This window comes from Cherax quadricarinatus, chromosome 84, assembly GCF_038502225.1.
Source record: "Cherax quadricarinatus isolate ZL_2023a chromosome 84, ASM3850222v1, whole genome shotgun sequence".
Classification (NCBI taxonomy): Eukaryota; Metazoa; Arthropoda; class Malacostraca; order Decapoda; family Parastacidae; genus Cherax; species Cherax quadricarinatus.
In genome coordinates, this window is record NC_091375.1 from 3682147 (window position 1) to 3705314 (window position 23168).

The 23168-nt window shown below is 42.0% G+C and overlaps 1 protein-coding gene across 1 annotated transcript; it reads left to right on the forward strand.

Annotated features, from left to right (window-relative positions):
* Nucleotides 1-3830: 3830 nt before the first annotated feature.
* On the forward strand, nucleotides 3831-18213 carry LOC128704244 (uncharacterized). The gene is made up of 3 exons (XM_053799290.2): nucleotides 3831-3971; nucleotides 15371-15701; nucleotides 17338-18213. Exons 1-3 carry the CDS (start codon nucleotides 3969-3971, stop codon nucleotides 17490-17492), a joined length of 489 nt encoding a protein of 162 aa, XP_053655265.1. The 5' UTR covers nucleotides 3831-3968; the 3' UTR covers nucleotides 17493-18213.
* Nucleotides 18214-23168: the final 4955 nt, after the last annotated feature.

Here is a 23168-nt window from a genome sequence, read left to right on the forward strand (position 1 = left end):
ACCAGGGCCTCTTAGCAAAACTTCAAGCACTGGGAATTGCAGGCTCTACGCTATGTCTCCTCAGTGATTACCTTCATGGTAGATCTCTAAGTGTAGTTCTCAATGGAACGGAATCAGCAAGACATCCTATTGGGGCAAGTGTTCCACAAGGAAGCGTGCTGGGTCCATTGTTATGGAATGTCTACTTCAACGACCTTCTTCATCTCATCCCAGAATCACATGCATATGCAGACGACTGTACACTGACATTCACTTATCCAAGAGAAGAAATGCCAGCTGCTCTAAGCTACATCAATCACCAGCTGAGAGCTGTATCAGCTTGGGGAAATAGATGGCAAGTAACATTTGCACCTGAGAAAACGCAAATGATGATCGTCTCTAGGCACCATGATGGTAATGCTGGGGCAGTAGTAAGGATGAATGGGAGGGTGTTGGCACCTGGAGAAGAAGTTGATATTCTTGGGGTGAAATTTGACTCCAAACTAACCATGAAGAACCATGTTGTAAATCTTGCAAACAAGGCAGCCAGGAAGCTTACAGCACTTCGCCGTATCTCGCATCTGCTTGACAGTAGGGGTTGCAAGATCCTGTACGAGGCACAAGTACGCTCACACCTTGAGTATGCTCCACTTTCTTGGTTTGCCTGCCCCCCCCCTCTCATCTGCGACTGCTTGACAGAGTAGAGAACAGAGCAAGACGTCTCATCTCTCGCCTGGACCCATCCTGGATAGATCTGTCATTTCAGCAGAACCTTCAACATAGGAGGGATGTGGGTGGCCTTACTGTTATGTACAAGGCCAATATTGTCAAAATACCACACTTGGATCCACTTCGAGGACAGCGTGAAACAAGCTTTTATGCCACAAGACGGGCAGAAAGCAGCAACTTCACTCTGGCTGTACCCTTCTCCAGAACATCACTCCATCTGAGATCATACATACTCAGGATGACTCGAGTATGGAACACATTTGTACAGCATAATGATGTCAACGAGATAAAGTCAGTTGATCAAATGAAAATGCTGGCCCACAGATGGCTCCAACTTCATCCTGTTCCCTACTTGTATGTCTCATAACAATAAAAATGCTTTCAAATGAGCTGATGTAGGTAACAGCTCTTAGCTTGCCAATAAAGTTAGGAATCCTTAACCTGTAAATAGCTTGTCAATAAAGTTAGGGATCCTTAACCTTGTCAAACCCTGTGTAAAAAAAAAAATAAATCACGTGTAACTTTACTGGGTTATCCTAGGTTAAATCTACGTAATGTACATTTTATGAACCTAAATATGCTATGTATGATAATCTATGTAACTGTATTTGAGTATACCTGAATAAACTTACTAAATCTGCATATTTACAATGAGTTTCTTGTAGCTTAAGCTTAGCGTATATGCACCAAGAGTTTTGTATCTCTCAGAGTACAAATAACAAGAAGTCTTTTAATAACCTTCGCGTAGTCGTTAGGCTTTAAACCCCATCCAAACACCCACAAAACGACATCATTATCTCAGGATGATGAAGTGAACATCCGGTGATTAAGTTCCAACACGACGGGGAAACCCAGAAAACCACAGTACACTCAAAACTTACCTCAAACACAACTCTCTTATCTAACATTGTGTGTGTGTGTGTGTGTGTGTGTGTGTGTGTGTGTGTGTGTGTGTGTGTGTATGTATGTGTGTGTGTGTGTGTGTGTGTGTGTGTGTACCGCTCGTGAGACAGGTATCCAAACGGGAGAATGAAATTAGTTCGTGTACCTTTCCACGGCCACATATGTGCTCGCGTTAAGAGTATTATACCCAGTGCACTTGAGGGCGCCTAACTCTTGTAACATGGTGGCGTAGTGTACTAAGGCATCGAGAAATTTACCATGCTTCCCGGGAGGCTAGTTAAATATCTTGGGTGTATTTGTCTTAGTGTGTATATGCTCAGAGTTTACTTTAATCCCTGTTTCAGGATTAAAGTAGACTTGTCGGGTGGTGAAAAGGTTACTTGGTCTTAATGACCCTCGTTAAGCTGATAGGCTTTAAACCCTATTAATCAACTAACTTATCCATCTTATTTAAGCTGGTGCTTGTGATATCCTTGAGTGTGAGTGTATAGGAAAAAATTATGAGTGTATGATGTTATGCTTTTCTGAGTATGGTGGAGCTGACCTTGAATGTGGTGGGGAGGGAGAGGGAGGAAGGTTGGGGAGGTTAGGGGGAGTTATGGAGGACGGGAAAAAGATGGGGAGGAAACGGAGGTGGACGGGAGAGGTAGTAATAACCTGGGAGATACCAGGTCAGCAGAGCAAGACGTAACAGTTACCACTAAAAGCTTTGAAAGATAAAGAGAGTGCCCACAGCATGACCTGTAGAAGCAGAATTTTTATTATTACTATTATTTATTTATTTATTTATTTATTACCACACCGGCAGTCCCCCACCGAGGTAGAGTAATTAGATTTAACCCAGAGGAAATGGAGAGAAAGAGAGAGAGAGAGAGAGAGAGAGAGAGAGAGAGAGAGAGAGAGAGAGAGAGAGAGAGAGAGAGAGAGAGAGAGAGAGAGAGAGAGAGAGAGAGAGAAATATTGAGAGAGAGAGAGACAAAGATAGTGAACAATGTTCTCCTCGTTTCTAGAGGTCCCCCTCGTGAACAGCAGCGGGGGAAGTCCCAGACCAAGACTTTCAAAAATCTTCCTACTTCAGGTCACACCTGCGGTCCATGACGCCTCCTTCCTCTGTGTATTCTTACTTCCTGAAGAATGTCCACAGCAGGATTCGAACCAGCACACACTGCAGCAAATTATTCTGTACTTAGCCACACAGCCAGCATATATATGTGCGACTCACAGTGCTTTTTTCAGTTTACTTATTTGTGGGTTAAATATACTTTTATAGGTTCATGTAATATCTTTTAATATGACCTAATCTAACTTTAAATAAACAGTTCTTCTAAGTTTATTAGAAGCTTGACAAAGAGAATCTAAACCCGTAGGGGTCGTATAGCACCTGGGAAACTAAAGGCAAGGAAGGCGAGGGTAAGTCCAATGCTTTGGATCAAAAGTCCCCCTCACCGGTGTTATAGCCCCTTCCCTGAGAGGTGGAAATGACGTAAAATTAATGTAATTACATGAGGCTAAGTTGCCCTGAAACAACCAGTCTTTCCTGAGAAGATACCGCCCGACATATTAAACTATTCATTGCACCGTCAAACTATTCCTAACATCCACAAAATAATATCGATAAAGTCACATATGGAAAAAAAAACTGCCTAGAAAGCGGGCAGAATTCCCTGTATGAGCGATATTATTTTAATCTAAACATAGCCTAAGTTTCGTGAGTCAACGAAGGACAAGCTTGTTTCTGAGTGAGGTGGCTGCTGTTCTTCAACTGTGGTCTTTCCCCTGACATATATATTCTTAAACTGAGCCTTATTTACATCCTTGAGAAGGCCGGATGCCGTCACAATAAACACCCTGATATAATAATACTTGTGCAGGTAGTGTATTATCCAGTCGTTTAAGATGGTTCCACTATACAACACAAACGGATAACATTATGTGATAACTAACTTATAATTTGGAGATAAAACCAAGCGAAGTTTCGCTCAGTCTTCAATCATCGCGGAGTCTCCCAGCTTAATTACCCACATATGAGTTAATTGTAAGCTGGCTCGTTATATAAGATGTGAGAAGGCAGGGGAGGATAACATCAAGCTGGTGGGTTACCTGGGAGACCCACTAAGCCAAGCTAGTGGGTTACCTGGGGGACCCATTAAGCCAAGCTGGTGGGTTACCTGGGAAGACCCATGAGAGACAAATTAGACGTAGAGGAGGATAAGCAATAAGCCAGACTAGTGGATTACCTGAGGGAGCCAGGAGGGACAAGCCTAGCAGCGGGGACTTCCCACAACTGCCCCACCTCACCTCGCACATTATAAGAGCCTGTCTGCCTCCACCTCCTCATTCTTACATCAACAACCAACATGGTAAGACTGGTATCTTCCCCGTTACATATTCCCTGAAATATCTTCTTTTCAAGATAAACAAAAGTGACTTACCACATTTTCCGTGTTATTAAAGCGTGTGAAGATTCAAGTACAAGTCGAAGGCTAAAGAAAAGTTTGTGTACATGTACTTCTCAGTGTACACTTGAACACCTGAGATGTTCACCTACCAGTGTACATGTACCTCTCAGTTTACACTTAAACACCTGAGATGTTCACCTACCAGTGTACATGTGCCTCTCGGTGTACACCTGAACACCTGAGATGTTCACCTACCAGTGTACATGTACCTCTCAGTGTACACTTAAACACCTGAGATGTTCACCTACCAGTGTACATGTACCTCTCAGTTTACACTTGAACACCTGAGATGTTCATCTACCAGTGTACATGTGCCTCTCAGTGTACACTTGAACACCTGAGATGTTCATCTACCAGTGTACATGTACCTCTCAGTGTACACTTGAACACCTGAGATGTTCATCTACCAGTGTACATGTGCCTCTCAGTGTGCACTTGAACACCTGAGATGTTCATCTACCAGTGTACATGTGCCTCTCAGTGTACACTTGAACACCTGAGATGTTCACCTACCAGTGTACATGTACCTCTCAGTGTGCACTTGAACACCTGAGATGTTCATCTACCAGTGTACATGTGCCTCTCAGTGTACACCTGAACACCTGAGATGTTCACCTACCAGTGTACATGTACCTCTCAGTGTGCACTTGAACACCTGAGATGTTCACCTACGAGTGTACATGTGCCTCTCAGTGTACACTTGAACACCTGAGATGTTCACCTACCAGTGTACATGTGCCTCTCGGTGTACACCTGAACACCTGAGATGTTCACCTACCAGTGTACATGTGCCTCTCAGTGTACACTTAAACACCTGAGATGTTCACCTACCAGTGTACATGTACCTCTCAGTTTACACTTGAACACCTGAGATGTTCATCTACCAGTGTACATGTGCCTCTCAGTGTACACTTGAACACCTGAGATGTTCATCTACCAGTGTACATGTACCTCTCAGTGTACACTTGAACACCTGAGATGTTCACCTACCAGTGTACATGTACCTCTCAGTGTACACTTGAACACCTGAGATGTTCACCTACCAGTGTACATGTGCCTCTCAGTGTACACTTGAACACCTGAGATGTTCACCTACCAGTGTACATGTACCTCTCAGTTTACACCTGAACACCTGAGATGTTCACCTACCAGTGTACATGTACCTCTCAGTTTACACCTGAACACCTGAGATGTTCACCTACCAGTGTACATGTACCTCTCAGTTTACACCTGAACACCTGAGATGTTCACCTACCAGTGTACATGTGCCTCTCAGTGTACACTTGAACACCTGAGATGTTCACCTACCAGTGTACATGTACCTCTCAGTGTACACTTGAACACCTGAGATGTTCACCTACCAGTGTACATGTACCTCTCAGTGTACACCTGAACACCTGAGATGTTCACCTACCAGTGTACATGTACCTCTCAGTGTACACCTGAACACCTGAGATGTTCACCTACCAGTGTACATGTACCTCTCAGTGTACACTTGAACACCTGAGATGTTCACCTACCAGTGTACATGTGCCTCTCAGTTTACACCTGAACACCTGAGATGTTCACCTACCAGTGTACATGTGCCTCTCGGTGTACACTTGAACACCTGAGATGTTCACCTACCAGTGTACATGTACCTCTCAGTGTACACTTGAACACCTGAGATGTTCACCTACCAGTGTACATGTACCTCTCAGTGTACACTTGAACACCTGAGATGTTCACCTACCAGTGTACATGTACCTCTCAGTGTACACCTGAACACCAGAGATGTTCACCTACCAGTGTACATGTACCTCTCAGTGTACACTTGAACACCTGAGATGTTCACCTACCAGTGTACATGTACCTCTCAGTGTACACTTGAACACCTGAGATGTTCACCTACCAGTGTACATGTGCCTCTCAGTGTACACTTGAACACCTGAGATGTTCACCTACCAGTGTACATGTACCTCTCAGTGTACACTTGAACACCTGAGATGTTCACCTACCAGTGTACATGTGCCTCTCAGTGTACACTTGAACACCTGAGATGTTCACCTACCAGTGTACATGTGCCTCTCAGTGTACACTTGAACACCTGAGATGTTCACCTACCAGTGTACATGTGCCTCTCAGTGTACACTTGAACACCTGAGCACCTGGAGTTTACCTGGAGAGAGTTTCGGGGGTCAACGCCCCCGCGGCCCGGTCTGTGACCAGGCCTCCTGGTGGATCAGCGCCTGATCAACCAGGCTGTTGCTGCTGGCTGCACGCAAACCAACGTACGAGCCACAGCCCGGCTGATCAGGAACTGACTTTAGTTGCTTGTCCAGTGCCAGCTTGAAGACTGCCAGGGGTCTGTTGGTAATCCCCCTTATGTGTGCTGGGAGGCAGTTGAACAGTCTCGGGCCCCTGACACTTATTGTATGGTCTCTTAACGTGCTAGTGACACCCCTGCTTTTCATTGGGGGGATGGTGCATCGTCTGCCAAGTCTTTTGCTTTCGTAGTGAGTGATTTTCGTGTGCAAGTTTGGTACTAGTCCCTCTAGGATTTTCCAGGTGTATATAATCATGTATCTCTCCCTCCTGCGTTCCAGGGAATACAGGTTTAGAAACCTCAAGCGCTCCCAGTAATTGAGGTGTTTTATCTCCGTTATGCGCGCCGTGAAAGTTCTCTGTACATTTTCTAGGTCGGCAATTTCACCTGCCTTGAAAGGTGCTGTTAGAGTGCAGCAATATTCCAGCCTAGATAGAACAAGTGACCTGAAGAGTGTCATCATGGGCTTGGCCTCCCTAGTTTTGAAGGTTCTCATTATCCATCCTGTCATTTTTCTAGCAGATGCGATTGATACAATGTTATGGTCCTTGAAGGTGAGATCCTCCGACATAATCACTCCTAGGTCTTTGACGTTGGTGTTTCGCTCTATTTTGTGGCCAGAATTTGTTTTGTACTCTGATGAAGATTTAATTTCCTCATGTTTACCATATCTGAGTAATTGAAATTTCTCATCGTTGAACTTCATATTGTTTTCTGCAGCCCACTGAAAGATTTGGTTGATGTCCGCCTGGAGCCTTTCAGTGTCTGCAATGGAAGACACTGTCATGCAGATTCGGGTGTCATCTGCAAAGGAAGACACGGTGCTGTGGCTGACATCCTTGTCTATGTCGGATATGAGGATGAGGAACAAGATGGGAGCTAGTACTGTGCCTTGTGGGACAGAGCTTTTCACCGTAGCTGCCTCGGACTTTACTCTGTTGACGACTACTCTCTGTGTTCTGTTAGTGAGGAAATTATAGATCCATCGACCGACTTTTCCTGTTATTCCTTTAGCGCGCATTTTGTGCGCTATTACGCCATGGTCACACTTGTCGAAGGCTTTTGCAAAGTCTGTATATATTACATCTGCATTCTTTTTGTCTTCTAGTGCATTTAGGACCTTGTCGTAGTGATCCAGTAGTTGAGACAGACAGGAGCGACCTGTTCTAAACCCATGTTGCCCTGGGTTGTGTAACTGATGGGTTTCTAGATGGGTGGTGATCTTGCTTCTTAGGACCCTTTCAAAGATTTTTATGATATGGGATGTTAGTGCTATTGGTCTGTAGTTCTTTGCTGTTGCTTTACTGCCCCCTTTGTGGAGTGGGGCTATGTCTGTTGTTTTTAGTAACTGAGGGACGACCCCCGTGTCCATGCTCCCTCTCCATAGGATGGAAAAGGCTCGTGATAGGGGCTTCTTGCAGTTCTTGATGAACACAGAGTTCCATGAGTCTGGCCCTGGGGCAGAGTGCATGGGCATGTCATTTATCGCCTGTTCGAAGTCATTTGGCGTCAGGATAACATCGGATAGGCTTGTGTTAGTCAAATTTTGTGGCTCTCTCATAAAAAATTCATTTTGGTCTTCGACTCTCAGTCTGGTTAGCGGCTTGCTAAAAACTGAGTCATATTGGGACTTGAGTAGCTCACTCATTTCCTTGCTGTCATCTGTGTAGGACCCATCTTGTTTAAGTAGGGGCCCAATACTGGACGTTGTTCTCGATTTTGATTTGGCATAGGAGAAGAAATACTTTGGGTTTCTTTCGATTTCATTTATGGCTTTTAGTTCTTCCCGCGATTCCTGACTCCTAAAGGATTCTTTTAGCTTAAGTTCGATGCTTGCTATTTCTCTGACCAGTGTCTCCCTGCGCATTTCAGATATATTGACCTCTTTTAGCCGCTCTGTTATTCTTTTCCGTCGCCTGTAAAGGGAGCGCCTGTCTCTTTCTATTTTACATCTACTCCTCCTTTTTCTTAGAGGAATAAGCCTTGTGCATACATCGAGTGCCACCGAGTTAATCTGTTCTAGGCATAAGTTTGGGTCTGTGTTGCTTAGTATATCTTCCCAGCTTATATCGGTTAGGACTTGGTTTACTTGGTCCCACTTTATGTTTTTGTTATTGAAGTTGAATTTGGTGAATGCTCCCTCGTGACTAGTCTCATTTTGTCGGTCTGGGGCTCCATGCATACATGTCTGAACCTCAATTATGTTGTGATCTGAGTATATTGTTTTTGATATGGTGACATTTCTTATCAGATCATCATTGTTAGTGAAGATGAGGTCTAGTGTATTCTCCAGTCTTGTAGGCTCTATTATTTGCTGGTTTAAATTGAATTTTGTGCAGAGATTTAAAAGCTCGTGTGAGTGTGAGTTTTCATCAGAGCTGCCTCCTGGTGTTATTACTGCAACAATATTATTTGCTATATTCCTCCATTTTAGGTGCCTTAAGTTGAAATCCCCCAGGAGCAAGATGTTGGGTGCAGGAGCTGGAAGATTTTCCAGACAGTGGTCAATTTTTAACAGCTGTTCCTGGAATTGCTGGGATGTTGCATCCGGAGGCTTGTAGACTACCACAATGACTAGGTTTTGGTTCTCGACCTTTACTGCTAAAACTTCCACTACGTCATTTGAGGCATTAAGCAGTTCTGTGCAAACAAGTGACTCTGCAATGTACAGGCCAACCCCCCCCTTTTGCCTGTTCACTCTGTCACATCTGTATAGGTTGTAACCTGGGATCCATACTTCGTTGTCCAAGTGATCCTTTATGTGGGTCTCAGTGAAAGCCGCGAACATTGCCTTTGCCTCTGCAAGCAGTCCACGGATGAAAGGTATTTTGTTGTTTGTAGCTGGCTTTAGACCCTGTATATTTGCAAAGAAGAATGTTATCGGACTGGTGGTATTGTTGGTACTGGGGGGGGATTTTTTTTCCGGCATTAGTATCTGTATCTGTTGGTTTGGAGTGGAGGCCATCGACTGTGGTTCCACTCCAGGAATGACTGGATTTGGTGTACGATTTCTGCCATTTCCTGCCAGTTTTTTTTCCTTCCTGGCACTAAAAAACCTCTCCCTCTTGAGTGGCTGTGGCTACCCAGGTTTTCCCATGGCCTGGATGTTTTGTATCTTTTTGTCCCCTTTAGATGGTATGCCTGGCAATTTAAGTTATAGCACAGTCTTTCCTGTACTGAAGAGGTACACATTTCAGGGTGAAAAAGCTTACAGGAAGGGAGTTTGCATTTTCCTGTTTTCATATGGGCATGGCATTTTCTAGGGTGGTCATAGTTGCATGTCCCATCTGTTTTTCCAGATTTCCCATGCCAGCAGATACCAAGTGCATAGTATGTGCACAGGCTTGGTTTCCGCTTGCCTTGGGTTTCTGTGACTGTATTCCCTGTTGGTGCATGTTTCCCTGTCTTACTTCTATCCTCCCTAGCACCAACAATGGAGCTCCCACCAGTTGTTTTTGGTAATTTATCCTCACTATTGCTATTGGAGTCCTCTTGTTTGCTATTTCCTGCGGTATTTCTAGTTTGCAATATTGGTTTTATCTTATCTTTGACTACACTTGTTTCCCTACTATGGCTCCTGTCCCCTATGAGATCATTTATATGTATTCCTTCCTGCGTATAATTCCCGACTACCTGGACAATATCTCCAGCTTCACCATTTCTGTCTCCCAGGACAGTATCTCCAGCTTCACCATTTCTGTCTCCCAGGACAGCACCTCCAGCTTCACCATTACTGTCTCCCAGGACAGTATCTCCAGCTTCACCATTTCTGTCTCCCAGGACAGCACCTCCAGCTTCACCATTTCTGTCTCCCAGGACAGTATCTCCAGCTTCACCATTTCTGTCTCCCAGGACAGCACCTCCAGCTTCACCATTACTGTCTCCCAGGACAGCACCTCCAGCTTCACCATTACTGTCTCCCAGGACAGCACCTCCAGCTTCACCATTACTGTCTCCCAGGACAGCACTATCAGCCCCACATTTACTGACTACCAGGACATCACCTCCAGCCTTACAGTTTATGACTACATGGCCAGTATCAAGGGCAGTACCATTCAGCCCAGACATTTTATGTTCCCATCTGTTGTAGAAAGCTTCCAGGTTTTCTATGAAAGCAGCTTTGATGTTGTCCTCTTTTAATACCCTTGTGATTTTAGTCCACAGATTTTCCTCATTTGAGCATACCCAAAAACACTTCTCTGTTTTAATACTGCTTGTAGCTAGTTCTGGGATATCTGCACAAGGGGCGTGACACCAATTTCCACAAAAATGACAATTTATCCATGTGGAAGCCCGTTTGTTTGACTGACCACAGACTACACAGGGCTTCATAATGATTTGAATGGTTGATTTACTGCAATTCTACTAGCAACCTCTTGAAAATTCTATTAATAACCTTAAATGAAGCTCTAGCTATTTGTATTTCTGTTTCTAACTCTTTTTGTATATTGGACAGCTTACCGTCACGTTCCTGATTTTTAATGTTTGTGTTTATAGGGCGCCTACAACCCCATCCGTTTACAGTCTGCTTTATTGTCCAACGAAACTGTTTGAAACCAGTCCCGGGTTCGGACCAGTCAAGGGTTCGGACCAGGCAAGGGTTCGGGCCAGACGATCTGCTCTGATCAGTGGGTCACTTATTTAAAACATACTGGTCGGTGATTTGAGCTAACACATGAAGGATCTACTGGAAATTATCTACCCGAGTAATATGTGATTTGACTGATACAAAAGTATAACTTGCGTGTTGAAGAGCCGGTGATATCTGGCAGCTCCTACAATGACGAACGGTCACCTCCTTGTTTATCAATCGCTGTATCTGGCTTTTCTATTTTTTTTTTTTTTTTTTTTTTTTTTTCTTTTTTCCGTCTCCACCACAATAAATGCTATATTATCACTATAGTTGACTGGTGCAAATTTTGGAGGAAGGACGCTTTTTCTGTAGTAATAATTGCTTCTCGTTGTGTATATTGCGACTGCTGGTAACTACAGGTTATATGAAATTCACAGTAACGTCTCGTATTTCAAGAAAAAGAAACTAATGAAAGTCACTCCACTCCACTAAGTACCATTATAATACTGGTTAGTTGCTACTACAACACTGTATTCTGCTAATCACTGGTATCACTAGTTATATGCGAGTACACTGGCAAGCCAGGAAGATTATTAAAAAACAGCTGACCTGTGGTAAGTTCTGGCGACTTCTGGCACCTGCCTCTATAGGCTTATCACTTCATTTACAAATTCACCTGTTTTCAAATGACACTTTAGCCTTTATCATCAATATACTAGGGAGCCACTGTAGTATACACTATACACTATGTATACTCAATGTTATCAGGGAGACTTTCTTTCCTCTGACATGAAAAGTTCAATTATTATTTTTTTTTTTTTTTCCACACGGGACAGGCCTATGATTCCCCTCTGGCAGTAAACTCTGCTAGTGCACACTAATTCTCCTTTTTTGACTCAGTATATAATGTTTTCCGCCCAAGATTTGTTCCAGGCGCTAGAGGGATGTATCGTATAGGATTGATGACACAAATTAAAGTTCTAGCACGTAAGAGCGACCGTGAAAACACGAAAAACCCGGAGCACAACGAGGCACGCTGACACGCTGGCAGTACCGCAGCATCGAGCATAGAATTTACAAAATTAAATGCATTATTATATTATTATTGTCATTATTATTCTTTTTTATCTTTTATTATTATTATTATTATTATTATTAGTAGTAGTAGTAGTAGTAGTAGTAACAGTAGTAGTAGTAACAGTAGTAGTAGTAACAGTAGTAGTAACAGTAGTAGTAACAGTAGTAGTAGTAGTAGTAACAGTAGTAGTAGTAACAGTAGTAGTAGTAACAGTAGTAGTAGTAGTAACAGTAGTAGTAGTAACAGTAGTAGTAGTAACAGTAGTAGTAGTAACAGTAGTAGTAGTAACAGTAGTAGTAGTAGTAACAGTAGTAGTAGTAACAGTAGTAGTAGTAGTAACAGTAGTAGTAGTAACAGTAGTAGTAGTAGTAACAGTAGTAGTAGTAGTAGTAACAGTAGTAGTAGTAACAGTAGTAGTAGTAGTAACAGTAGTAGTAGTAACAGTAGTAGTAGTAGTAACAGTAGTAGTAGTAGTAACAGTAGTAGTAGTAGTAACAGTAGTAGTAGTAGTAATAACAGTAGTAGTAGTAATAACAGTAGTAGTAGTAGTAACAGTAGTAGTAGTAATAACAGTAGTAGTAGTAACAGTAGTAGTAGTAACAGTAGTAGTAACAGTAGTAGTAGTAGTAACAGTAGTAGTAGTAATAACAGTAGTAGTAACAGTAGTAGTAACAGTAGTAGTAGTAACAGTAGTAGTAGTAGTAACAGTAGTAGTAGTAGTAACAGTAGTAGTAGTAACAGTAGTAGTAGTAACAGTAGTAGTAGTAGTAACAGTAGTAGTAGTAATAACAGTAGTAGTAATAACAGTAGTAGTAGTAACAGTAGTAGTAGTAATAACAGTAGTAGTAACAGTAGTAGTAGTAACAGTAGTAGTACTAATAGTAATAGCAGTAGTAATAATAGTAGTAGTAGTAGTAACAGTAGTAGTAGTAGTAACAATAGTAGTAGTAACAGTAGTAGTAGTAACAGTAGTAGTAGTAGTAGTAACAGTAGTAGTAGTAATAACAGTAGTAGTAGTAACAGTAGTAGTAGTAGTAGTAACAGTAGTAGTAGTAACAGTAGTAGTAGTAATAACAGTAGTAGTAGTAACAGTAGTAGTAACAGTAGTAGTAGTAGTGTTGCAAGGTTCATGGAGAAGCGCTAAACTCTTAAAGAGTCGAACAGTATTTTGTAAAAAAAAAAAATAAATCTTGAATATAGAAACACTTCAGTGATAGACGCAGTAGTTTGAATTATATAATGAACCACGCAGCGTGAATTATATAATGAACCACGCAGCGTGAATTATATAATGAACCACGCAGCGTGAATTATATAATGAACCACGCAGCGTGAATTATATAATGAACCACGCAGCGTGAATTATATAATGAACCACGCAGCGTGAATTATATAATGAACCACGCAGCGTGAATTATATAATGAACCACGCAGCGTGAATTATATAATGAACCGCGCAGCGTGAATTATATAATGAACCACGCAGCGTGAATTATATAATGAACCACGCAGCGTGAATTATATAACGAACCACGCAGCGTGAATTATATAACGAACCACGCAGCGTGAATTATTTAATGAACCACGCAGCGTGAATTATATAATGAACCACGCAGCGTGAATTATATAATGAACCACGCAGCGTGAATTATATAATGAACCACGCAGCGTGAATTATATAATGAACCACGCAGCGTGAATTATTTAATGAACCACGCAGCGTGAATTATATAATGAACCACGCAGCGTGAATTATATAATGAACCACGCAGCGTGAATTATATAATGAACCACGCAGCGTGAATTATATAATGAACCACGCAGCGTGAATTATATAATGAACCACGCAGCGTGAATTATTTAATGAACCACGCAGCGTGAATTATATAATGAACCACGCAGCGTGAATTATATAATGAACCACGCAGCGTGAATTATGTAATGAACCACGCAGCGTGAATTATGTAATGAACCACGCAGCGTGAATTATATAATGAACCACGCAGCGTGAATTATATAATGAACCACGCAGCGTGAATTATATAATGAACCACGCAGCGTGAATTATATATTGAACCACGCAGCGTGAATTATATAATGAACCACGCATCGTGAATTATATAATGAGCCACGCAGCGTGAATTATATAATGAACCACGCAGCGTGAATTATATAATGAACCACGCAGCGTGAATTATATAATGAACCACGCAGCGTGAATTATATAATGAACCACGCAGCGTGAATTATATAATGAACCACGCAGCGTGAATTATATAATGAACCACGCAGCGTGAATTACATATTTAGTGTCGTATGACCCATATGGATCTAGTTTTTTTGTGTTTAAGAACTGTTTTTTTTGGTTGATGGCAAGTTTTTTAGCTCACATTATTTAAACTTATTTTTGCTGTTATTGCGCCCAGTCACTCGTGAACGTCTCCCATATCAAATTAAACTTTTTTTTTTTTTTTTGTATTTCCCGAAGAACCTCCCTGAAATATCCCTTTAAAAACCAACATAAATATTCAGGCAATATTCTATAGCACAAGTTTTGTAGTTAGAATGATAAATTCTCACTATAGACAACACACTCCACCAATATTCAATACACTCAACCTACTCACCATACAAAACATCCATACTTATTATTGCACTTATTACATACATAGAACACTTAACTCTGATATTAACCCTCCCCTCAAACATCTCCTTGCCAACCTCAACAGAACACATGACCATAACACAAGGCACAGATCACTCTTTGATGTTCCTCGTGTCCATCTCACACTATGCAAAAACTCAATGCACATAAAAGGCCCTAAAATCTGGAATTCATTACCTGTAAATATAAAAGAAACACTACCTGTTTATAAATTCAAGTCTCTTCTCAAAGATCACTTACTCACTCAAAACCAAATAAATACTGAATAACTGAACCTGATAAATTGTATATCCAAAATGTTACTCACAATTATATCACATAAATGTTAAACCTAGGACCCAATCTAACTTTATTATTTTTTTAAATACACTACCTAACAGAATACTCCATTCTACTGAATGTACAACAATGCAAGCAACCATATGACCTGTCTTTGTAATACTCATTTGTGCTTTATAGTTATCTGTTTACAATAATGTCTTATCACTGATTTCATCATTGTTTAGTTAATCTTAAGTTAATTTTAAGCCAGCCCGTAATGCTATGCATATAAGTGGCTTTGGCATGCTGCTCTTACCTGTAGTTTTTGTACCTCTGTATGTATGCTTAAATTACTAAAAAAAAAAAATAAAAAGTGTTAATCTAGTGGTGGAACTTTCAATGTAAATTATTGTTGCAGGCACACGGTGTGTTAAGAAGCCTGGTGGTGGTGGTGGCCTTCCTGGTCGTCTTCTCAACACAACAGAAAGTAGATACCCGTTATCTGCCCCCTAACAGAGGATTCGGTGGAAACAGATTTCCTGGCATTGGTGGGAATCTTGGTATAATAGGAAGTCCTGGTGTGGGTGGTGTACTCAGACCTGGTGGTGGTGGTGGTGTACTCAGACCTGGTGGTGGTGGTGGTGGTCGTATGATTGGGGACGACCAAGGTTGTCGCTACTACTGCAGGAGGCCTGGCAACGACCTGTATTGCTGCGAGGATGAATCTGACCCCTTCACACGACCTGCGTGTAAGTTACCCTTGGTACCTTCTTTAATAATAGTTACCATGTAGCTGTCGCTACATTTTTGTGCCTTAGTAATAATATTTTTTACCGTAATTTATAGTTTTACCACTACTGTAAGCTACATGGAATGAGAGAACCTGTGAGCTGTATAAAAAGTGGTTGACCTACTAGTTGAAGTTGTTATGTCACAGCACAAAGGAAGGTGTTTCTCAGCGATATCACAGTACACTCGAGATGTGTATATCTCAGCGTATACACTGTTTCTCAGCGATATCACAGTACACTCGAGATGTGTATATCTCAGCGTATACACTCGTCTTACTTTCATTTTCATTTTAAGGATTGACTTATTTTTGATGTTAGTGCAGTGACTAAAGTGCATTTGTTAGGCTGCAAATTTAACAGACTAACCTATCACTGAATATATAATTAAATGTTACTGTAATCCTTAACTTTTTTCTGTTGTTATTACATTAAACTTGACAGTTAAAAAACAAAGAATAATTCTGTGTTAATGACCCTAGAAGTTGACAGTCCTTTAAAATTATTTAGACTAGCCTACTAAAAAATAGATAAGGTAATGGACTATAAGAATTATATGAGAAATTATTTGCAAGTAAGTACTTGCAAGAAATTACGTGCGAGCAATATGGACGAAGTAAGTGTGACTTAGTCACAGTAGGTCGCAGAACTGTCACTCCCTCGATGTCTACTCCATCACCACACTCACAAAAAGCTAGACTTCATAAATTAATAATTACAATATTAAACATTAATACCAGCAATGGTAAATTATAAAATAATGTGGACTGTATGATTTTAGGACCTGACTGTTAGAAATGGTTAATGAGAATATTTTTACAGAGACTAGGGAAGATTTTCTCCTAACCATATCATTAGAAGCTAGAACAATAAATTTTATACACATTAACTTACCATTTGTCACAGGAAGACAACGGTACTGGAACACACCCTAACGATACCCTAACAGCTAGAATTTACGATAGCCTACGTAAAACTATTGTACATTATGGGTAAGCATCACTTAGATAAGGGGTGTTTCTGGGAAGAACCAGTCCTCTGTTTTTCCGTCTTTGTTGCCAAATTGTAAAGGGTTTTCCACACTATTTATCCCAATTCTTCAGCTGGAACGTGTCAGCAATTTCTAGATGACGGATTTAGGCCGATATACACCAGCTGAACCTCGATGACGCCTGATTACGTGACTATTGTAACAACCAGTGTACACACATTCAGTTTCATTATGGCGTCCTCGCCTCTCTCCCTTTCCGCTGTTCCACATCCCCCTTCACTCGAAATTTTTCGAAGGGTCAGATCAGCATCACATTTTAATATACAATAATATTATTCAAATTTACACATACTGAATTTAGGAAAATTCAAAATTTTCCACAATATCTAAACCCGTGGGAATATAACATAATGTGATGTGGAGATATGAATTTTGTTTGGTTTGGTTCGATAGTAAGCAAATAAGCACGCATACACAGTAATAAAACACAAATGCACCGGTCTAAAGAAGCTGCTCAGCTGTAGATGAGCTCCAGCAAATACATACTGTATGTAAATAGCTTATATGTTTTCACAATATATGTTAATCCATGATGTCTGTTCACAGTAAAGTTAGGTATATGTCCGGCGGTGGGTCGGCAGTGCTCTCGCGACCCCGTCGTCATCGGCTGTAGCAATGATTCTCGCTGTCCTGGTCAAGACAAGTGTTGCTACGACGTCTGCTACCAACGACACATCTGTACTCGTCCCTCATTATCTTAACTTCTGCTCAAGACAAGTGTTCCTACGACGTCTGCTACCAACGACACATCTGTACTCGTCCCTCATTAGTTTAACTTCTACTCAAGACAGGTGTTGCTACGACGCCTGCTACGATGAGACATTTATGCCCACACTTCATTATTCTAATTTCTGGTCAAGACCAGTGTTACTGCTACGTGTTGTACCATCACACGTGTCCCTCCTTCAGTGTTCTAACTCCTCGACCACATACTGCCAAAACTGACCTTCTCTTGATGATTAACACACACGTGCAACAGTTGGGTATCCTTATTATTGAAACGTTTCGCCTACACAGTAGGCCTCTTCAGTCATATGCAGAGGCAGCAAGTGTAGTAGTGATATAAAGAAACGTTTCAACAATTAAGATATCCAGTTTTTGCACATATGTCTTATTTATCAACTTACCCGTATTTTATACCATCTTCAACGTGACCATCTTTTACTGGTCTTACAAATATTCTCCAGTCTTTTACTGATCATAAACATATTTTCAGATAAATCATTGGTGGTTACAGGTATTTAAGGGGTTTGTACCTTGACAAATGATTTAGAAAGGTATGAATTCTACAAAGGCATTATATATAAATCATTAAATAAATAAGTGTTTCCTATATGCTTTCTATATCTGAATTTATCCATCTTAAAATAGTTGTTTTCTTTTTGATTATAATAATAATAATAATAATTAAAATAGTTGTTACGAGTTGTTTCCTGGTTATATATCCTCAGCACATTATTTATACAGTACACTATTCCATTTATTTATACCAGCTTTCAACTTTTATACAACAAAATACAAATTTGTAGTCATGGTTCCAGTTAATACTAACTGGGATTTATAAGAGCGTTTCCTACGATTGTGATAAAGGTTGTACTGGGGAGCCAATTATTTTGAATATCGACTGTATCAACATTGATACTCTGTGCATACCGACTCCTTCAAGAGCTGGGACTTTATAACGTAAAGAGCTCTTCAACTAAGGAATTAGAGCTCTACTTGGATTGAACTCGATTACTACTCGCCATGAATGAATGTAATAATAATTATCAGGTATACTACAAGCACCTCCACTTAAACCATACTGGCTGGTATGATGATGGTAGCTCTGCTATAGCCCACCATACGGCCAACAGCTATCATATTCCATTAGCTCAGTCAACCTGTGCTTTGGCATGGAACAAATTGATTAATGAGACTTGTGCAACATAGAGTAGATATATTTAGGTATGAGCTATGCGGCCACACTTCAGCTTTAATAGAGTTATGGGAACTTCTCGAGAAGGCAAGAAGCCATTTGAAGAGCACTAACTGGCACACATGAATTCGCTGTCAGAGGTGGGCCCCTCAAGGGAGGTTCCTTGACGCTGGTGACGGGCTCTTGATTTAGGGAATTGGATCTGTGGTCCAGTTTCCTGAATTAAGCCTGAATACCTTCCATCCCCCTTGACAGGCGCTGTATAATCCTACGGGTTTAGCATTTCCCCATGATTATAATAATGTCAGAGGTGGAAGTGAAATACGCCCTGGATGGTTGCTCACTGCTTCACCGACTACCATGGCCACGTCATGCTACATTTGCCTCTACAAGATGTCTTAGATATATTGCTAAAATGTACAAATATCACATAATTATTTTTGACGGATATTGGAGCCGGTCCATCCATGAAGGATGTAACATCGTCGCGCAAGTGGTACTACTGGTGGTGTCCAAATGACCTTTGCCGGGGATAACCATCAAACTAATAATGAAATACTACTTTGGCAGTAATACAAATAGAGGTTTAATATCTTGCTGGGTGAGAAGCTGCAAAATAGTGGATACAAGAACGAAAAGGCACAACACCGTGACTAGAACAATACACATAACCTGCACGAAGGAGAGCGAACGTAGGAACGTGCGGGTTATTTGTGTAGTGGATGCAAGACTTCTTGTAGAAGGATATGCTCCTTTGTCAATAGTCCAAACGGTGGTAAAACTCAACCCTACCTCTTAAACTCATAAAAATTTGTATATTTTTTTCACATACGTTTTCACAAAATTTCTCGGTCAAGTTAGGTTTGATTGTCCTCCATGAAAAATAGCAAATCATAATATACCACAATGAAAAAAAAATAAAAGATAAAGGCGACAAATGGATACGCCTGACGAACAGACAACTTGTAGCCACCGAGCGAGGTGGAAAAACTGACATGATACACCTTAAGGTTCCTGAAACAGTCACCCATTTGACTGTCTTAAAAACAGTTAGATGCTGCCTTAAGAAGACGGACTGTAAAATCTGCTTCCACCTGTGACACAACCATCATCGGATAGCATTATTGTTTTAGCATTTGTCAGGATGCAGAGCAAGTGCCTCCTGACACGGGTCTCAAGTCATTTGGATGACATTAACGGAGAGGACACGGACATTCACATGTTCCTCACGTCAGACAGACAAATTTCCAACAAGATTCCAAAAATTTAGGACATTCATTGGCTGGTGAAGGGCTCTTAGTCCAAGCATTTGGAGCTACTCTCCCTTTCCTTGGAACAAACCTGATTATCTCTCATTCCCCCGGCACTGTGTAGCACCAAGCAGATATAAGGAACAACAATACTGGAGACCAATACCGACAACTGGTATTTTACTCTACGTTAAGTCATCATAACATGTCATCTTTTTTCTATATAATCCCTTCAACGGGAGGGGAACGAAGGGTTCGTGATCCAAGGATTTAGAGCTACATCCCTTAAATTAAACCTGATAACTTTTTAATCTCCAGGCACTGTATGACCTTTACGGGTTTAGCGCTTTCCCCTGACTAGTAATAATACACTCGTGTATAAACAGCTTTTAATATTTATATTTTATAAATTCTGTTAAAATGGACTGGTGGAGGCTTGATCCTCCGTCCTGTAATAACGGAGGCGCTAAACCCGTGAAGGTCATACACTGATACAAGGCTTTCTGGGTGGTGAACGATGGATGGATAAGTGTAGTGAGTGATGGATGGGTAGGAGTAGCGAGTGATGGATGGGTAGGTGTAACAAGTGATGGATGGGTAGGAGTAGCGAGTGATGGATGGGTAGGTGTAACAAGTGATGGATGGGTAGGTGTAGCGAGTGATGGATGGGTAGGTGTAACAAGTGATGGATGGGTAGGTGTAGTGAGTGATGGATGGGTAGGTGTAGCAAGTGATGGATGGGTAGGAGTAGCGAGTGATGGATGGGTAGGTGTAACAAGTGATGGATGGGTAGGTGTAGCGAGTGATGGATGGGTAGGTGTAACAAGTGATGGATGGGTAGGTGTAACAAGTGATGGATGGGTAGGTGTAGCGAGTGATGGATGGGTAGGTGTAACAAGTGATGGATGGGTAGGTGTAGTGAGTGATGGATGGGTAGGTGTAGTGATGGATAGGTAGGTGTAACAAGTGATGGATGGGTAGGTGTAAGTGATGGATGGGTAGGTGTAACAAGTGATGGATGGGTAGGTGTAACAAGTGATGGATGGGTAGGTGTAGCGAGTGATGGATGGGGTAGGTGTAGGTGTAGCAAGTGATGGATGGGTAGGTGTAGTGAGTGATGGATGGGTAGGTGTAGTGAGTGATGGATAGGTAGGTGTAACAAGTGATGGATGGGTAGGTGTAGTGAGTGATGGATAGGTAGGTGTAACAAGTGATGGATAGGTAGGTGTAACAAGTGATGGATAGGTAGGTGTAGCGAGTGATGGATAGGTAGGTGTAGTGAGTGATGGATGGGTAGGTGTAGCGAGTGATGGATAGGTAGGTGTAACAAGTGATGGATGGGTAGGTGTAGCAAGTGATGGATGGGTAGGTGTAGTGAGTGATGGATGGGTAGGTGTAGCAAGTGATGGATGGGTAGGTGTAACAAGTGATGGATGGGTAGGTGTAGCGAGTGATGGATGGGTAGGTGTAGCAAGTGATGGATGGGTAGGTGTAGTGAGTGATGGATGGGTAGGTGTAACAAGTGATGGATGGGTAGGTGTAGCGAGTGATGGATGGGTAGGTGTAACAAGTGATGGATGGGTAGGTGTAACAAGTGATGGATGGGTAGGTGTAACAAGTGATGGATGGGTAGGTGTAGCGAGTGATGGATGGGTAGGTGTAACAAGTGATGGATGGGTAGGTGTAGTGAGTGATGGATGGGTAGGTGTAGTGAGTGATGGATGGGTAGGTGTAACAAGTGATGGATGGGTAGGAGTAGCGAGTGATGGATGGGTAGGTGTAACAAGTGATGGATGGGTAGGTGTAACAAGTGATGGATGGGTAGGAGTAGCGAGTGATGGATGGGTAGGTGTAACAAGTGATGGATGGGTAGGTGTAACAAGTGATGGATGGGTAGGTGTAACAAGTGATGGATGGGTAGGTGTAGTGAGTGATGGATGGGTAGGTGTAACAAGTGATGGATGGGTAGGTGTAGTGAGTGATGGATGGGTAGGTGTAACAAGTGATGGATGGGTAGGTGTAGTGAGTGATGGATGGGTAGGTGTAACAAGTGATGGATGGGTAGGTGTAACAAGTGATGGATGGGTAGGTGTAGTGAGTGATGGATGGGTAGGTGTAACAAGTGATGGATGGGTAGGTGTAACAAGTGATGGATGGGTAGGTGTAGTGAGTGATGGATGGGTAGGTGTAGTGAGTGATGGATGGGTAGGTGTAACAAGTGATGGATGGGTAGGTGTAACAAGTGATGGATGGGTAGGTGTAGTGAGTGATGGATGGGTAGGTGTAACAAGTGATGGATGGGTAGGTGTAACAAGTGATGGATGGGTAGGTGTAACAAGTGATGGATGGGTAGGTGTAACAAGTGATGGATGGGTAGGTGTAGTGAGTGATGGATGGGTAGGTGTAACAAGTGATGGATGGGTAGGTGTAACAAGTGATGGATGGGTAGGTGTAGCGAGTGATGGATGGGTAGGTGTAGTGAGTGATGGATGGGTAGGTGTAGTGAGTGATGGATGGGTAGGTGTAACAAGTGATGGATGGGTAGGTGTAGTGAGTGATGGATGGGTAGGTGTAACAAGTGATGGATGGGTAGGTGTAGTGAGTGATGGATGGGTAGGTGTAACAAGTGATGGATGGGTAGGTGTAACAAGTGATGGATGGGTAGGTGTAACAAGTGATGGATGGGTAGGTGTAGCGAGTGATGGATGGGTAGGTGTAACAAGTGATGGATGGGTAGGTGTAGTGAGTGATGGATGGGTAGGTGTAACAAGTGATGGATGGGTAGGTGTAACAAGTGATGGATGGGTAGGTGTAGTGAGTGATGGATGGGTAGGTGTAACAAGTGATGGATGGGTAGGTGTAACAAGTGATGGATGGGTAGGTGTAGTGAGTGATGGATGGGTAGGTGTAGCAAGTGATGGATGGGTAGGTGTAGTGAGTGATGGATGGGTAGGTGTAGTGAGTGATAGATGGGTAGGTGTAACAAGTGATGGATGGGTAGGTGTAGCGAGTGATGGATGGGTAGGTGTAACAAGTGATGGATGGGTAGGTGTAGCGAGTGATGGATGGGTAGGTGTAGTGAGTGATGGATGGGTAGGTGTAGTGAGTGATGGATGGGTAGGTGTAGTGAGTGATGGATGGGTAGGTGTAGTGAGTGATGGATGGGTAGGTGTAACAAGTGATGGATGGGTAGGTGTAGTGAGTGATGG

Bases quoted from the DNA above. Each gene is read 5' to 3' on its own strand.
- LOC128704244 (XM_053799290.2), top strand. The intron at 15,702-17,337 runs GTAAGTTACCCT...GTCTGTTCACAG, and splicing joins CCCCTTCACACGACCTGCGT to TAAAGTTAGGTATATGTCCG.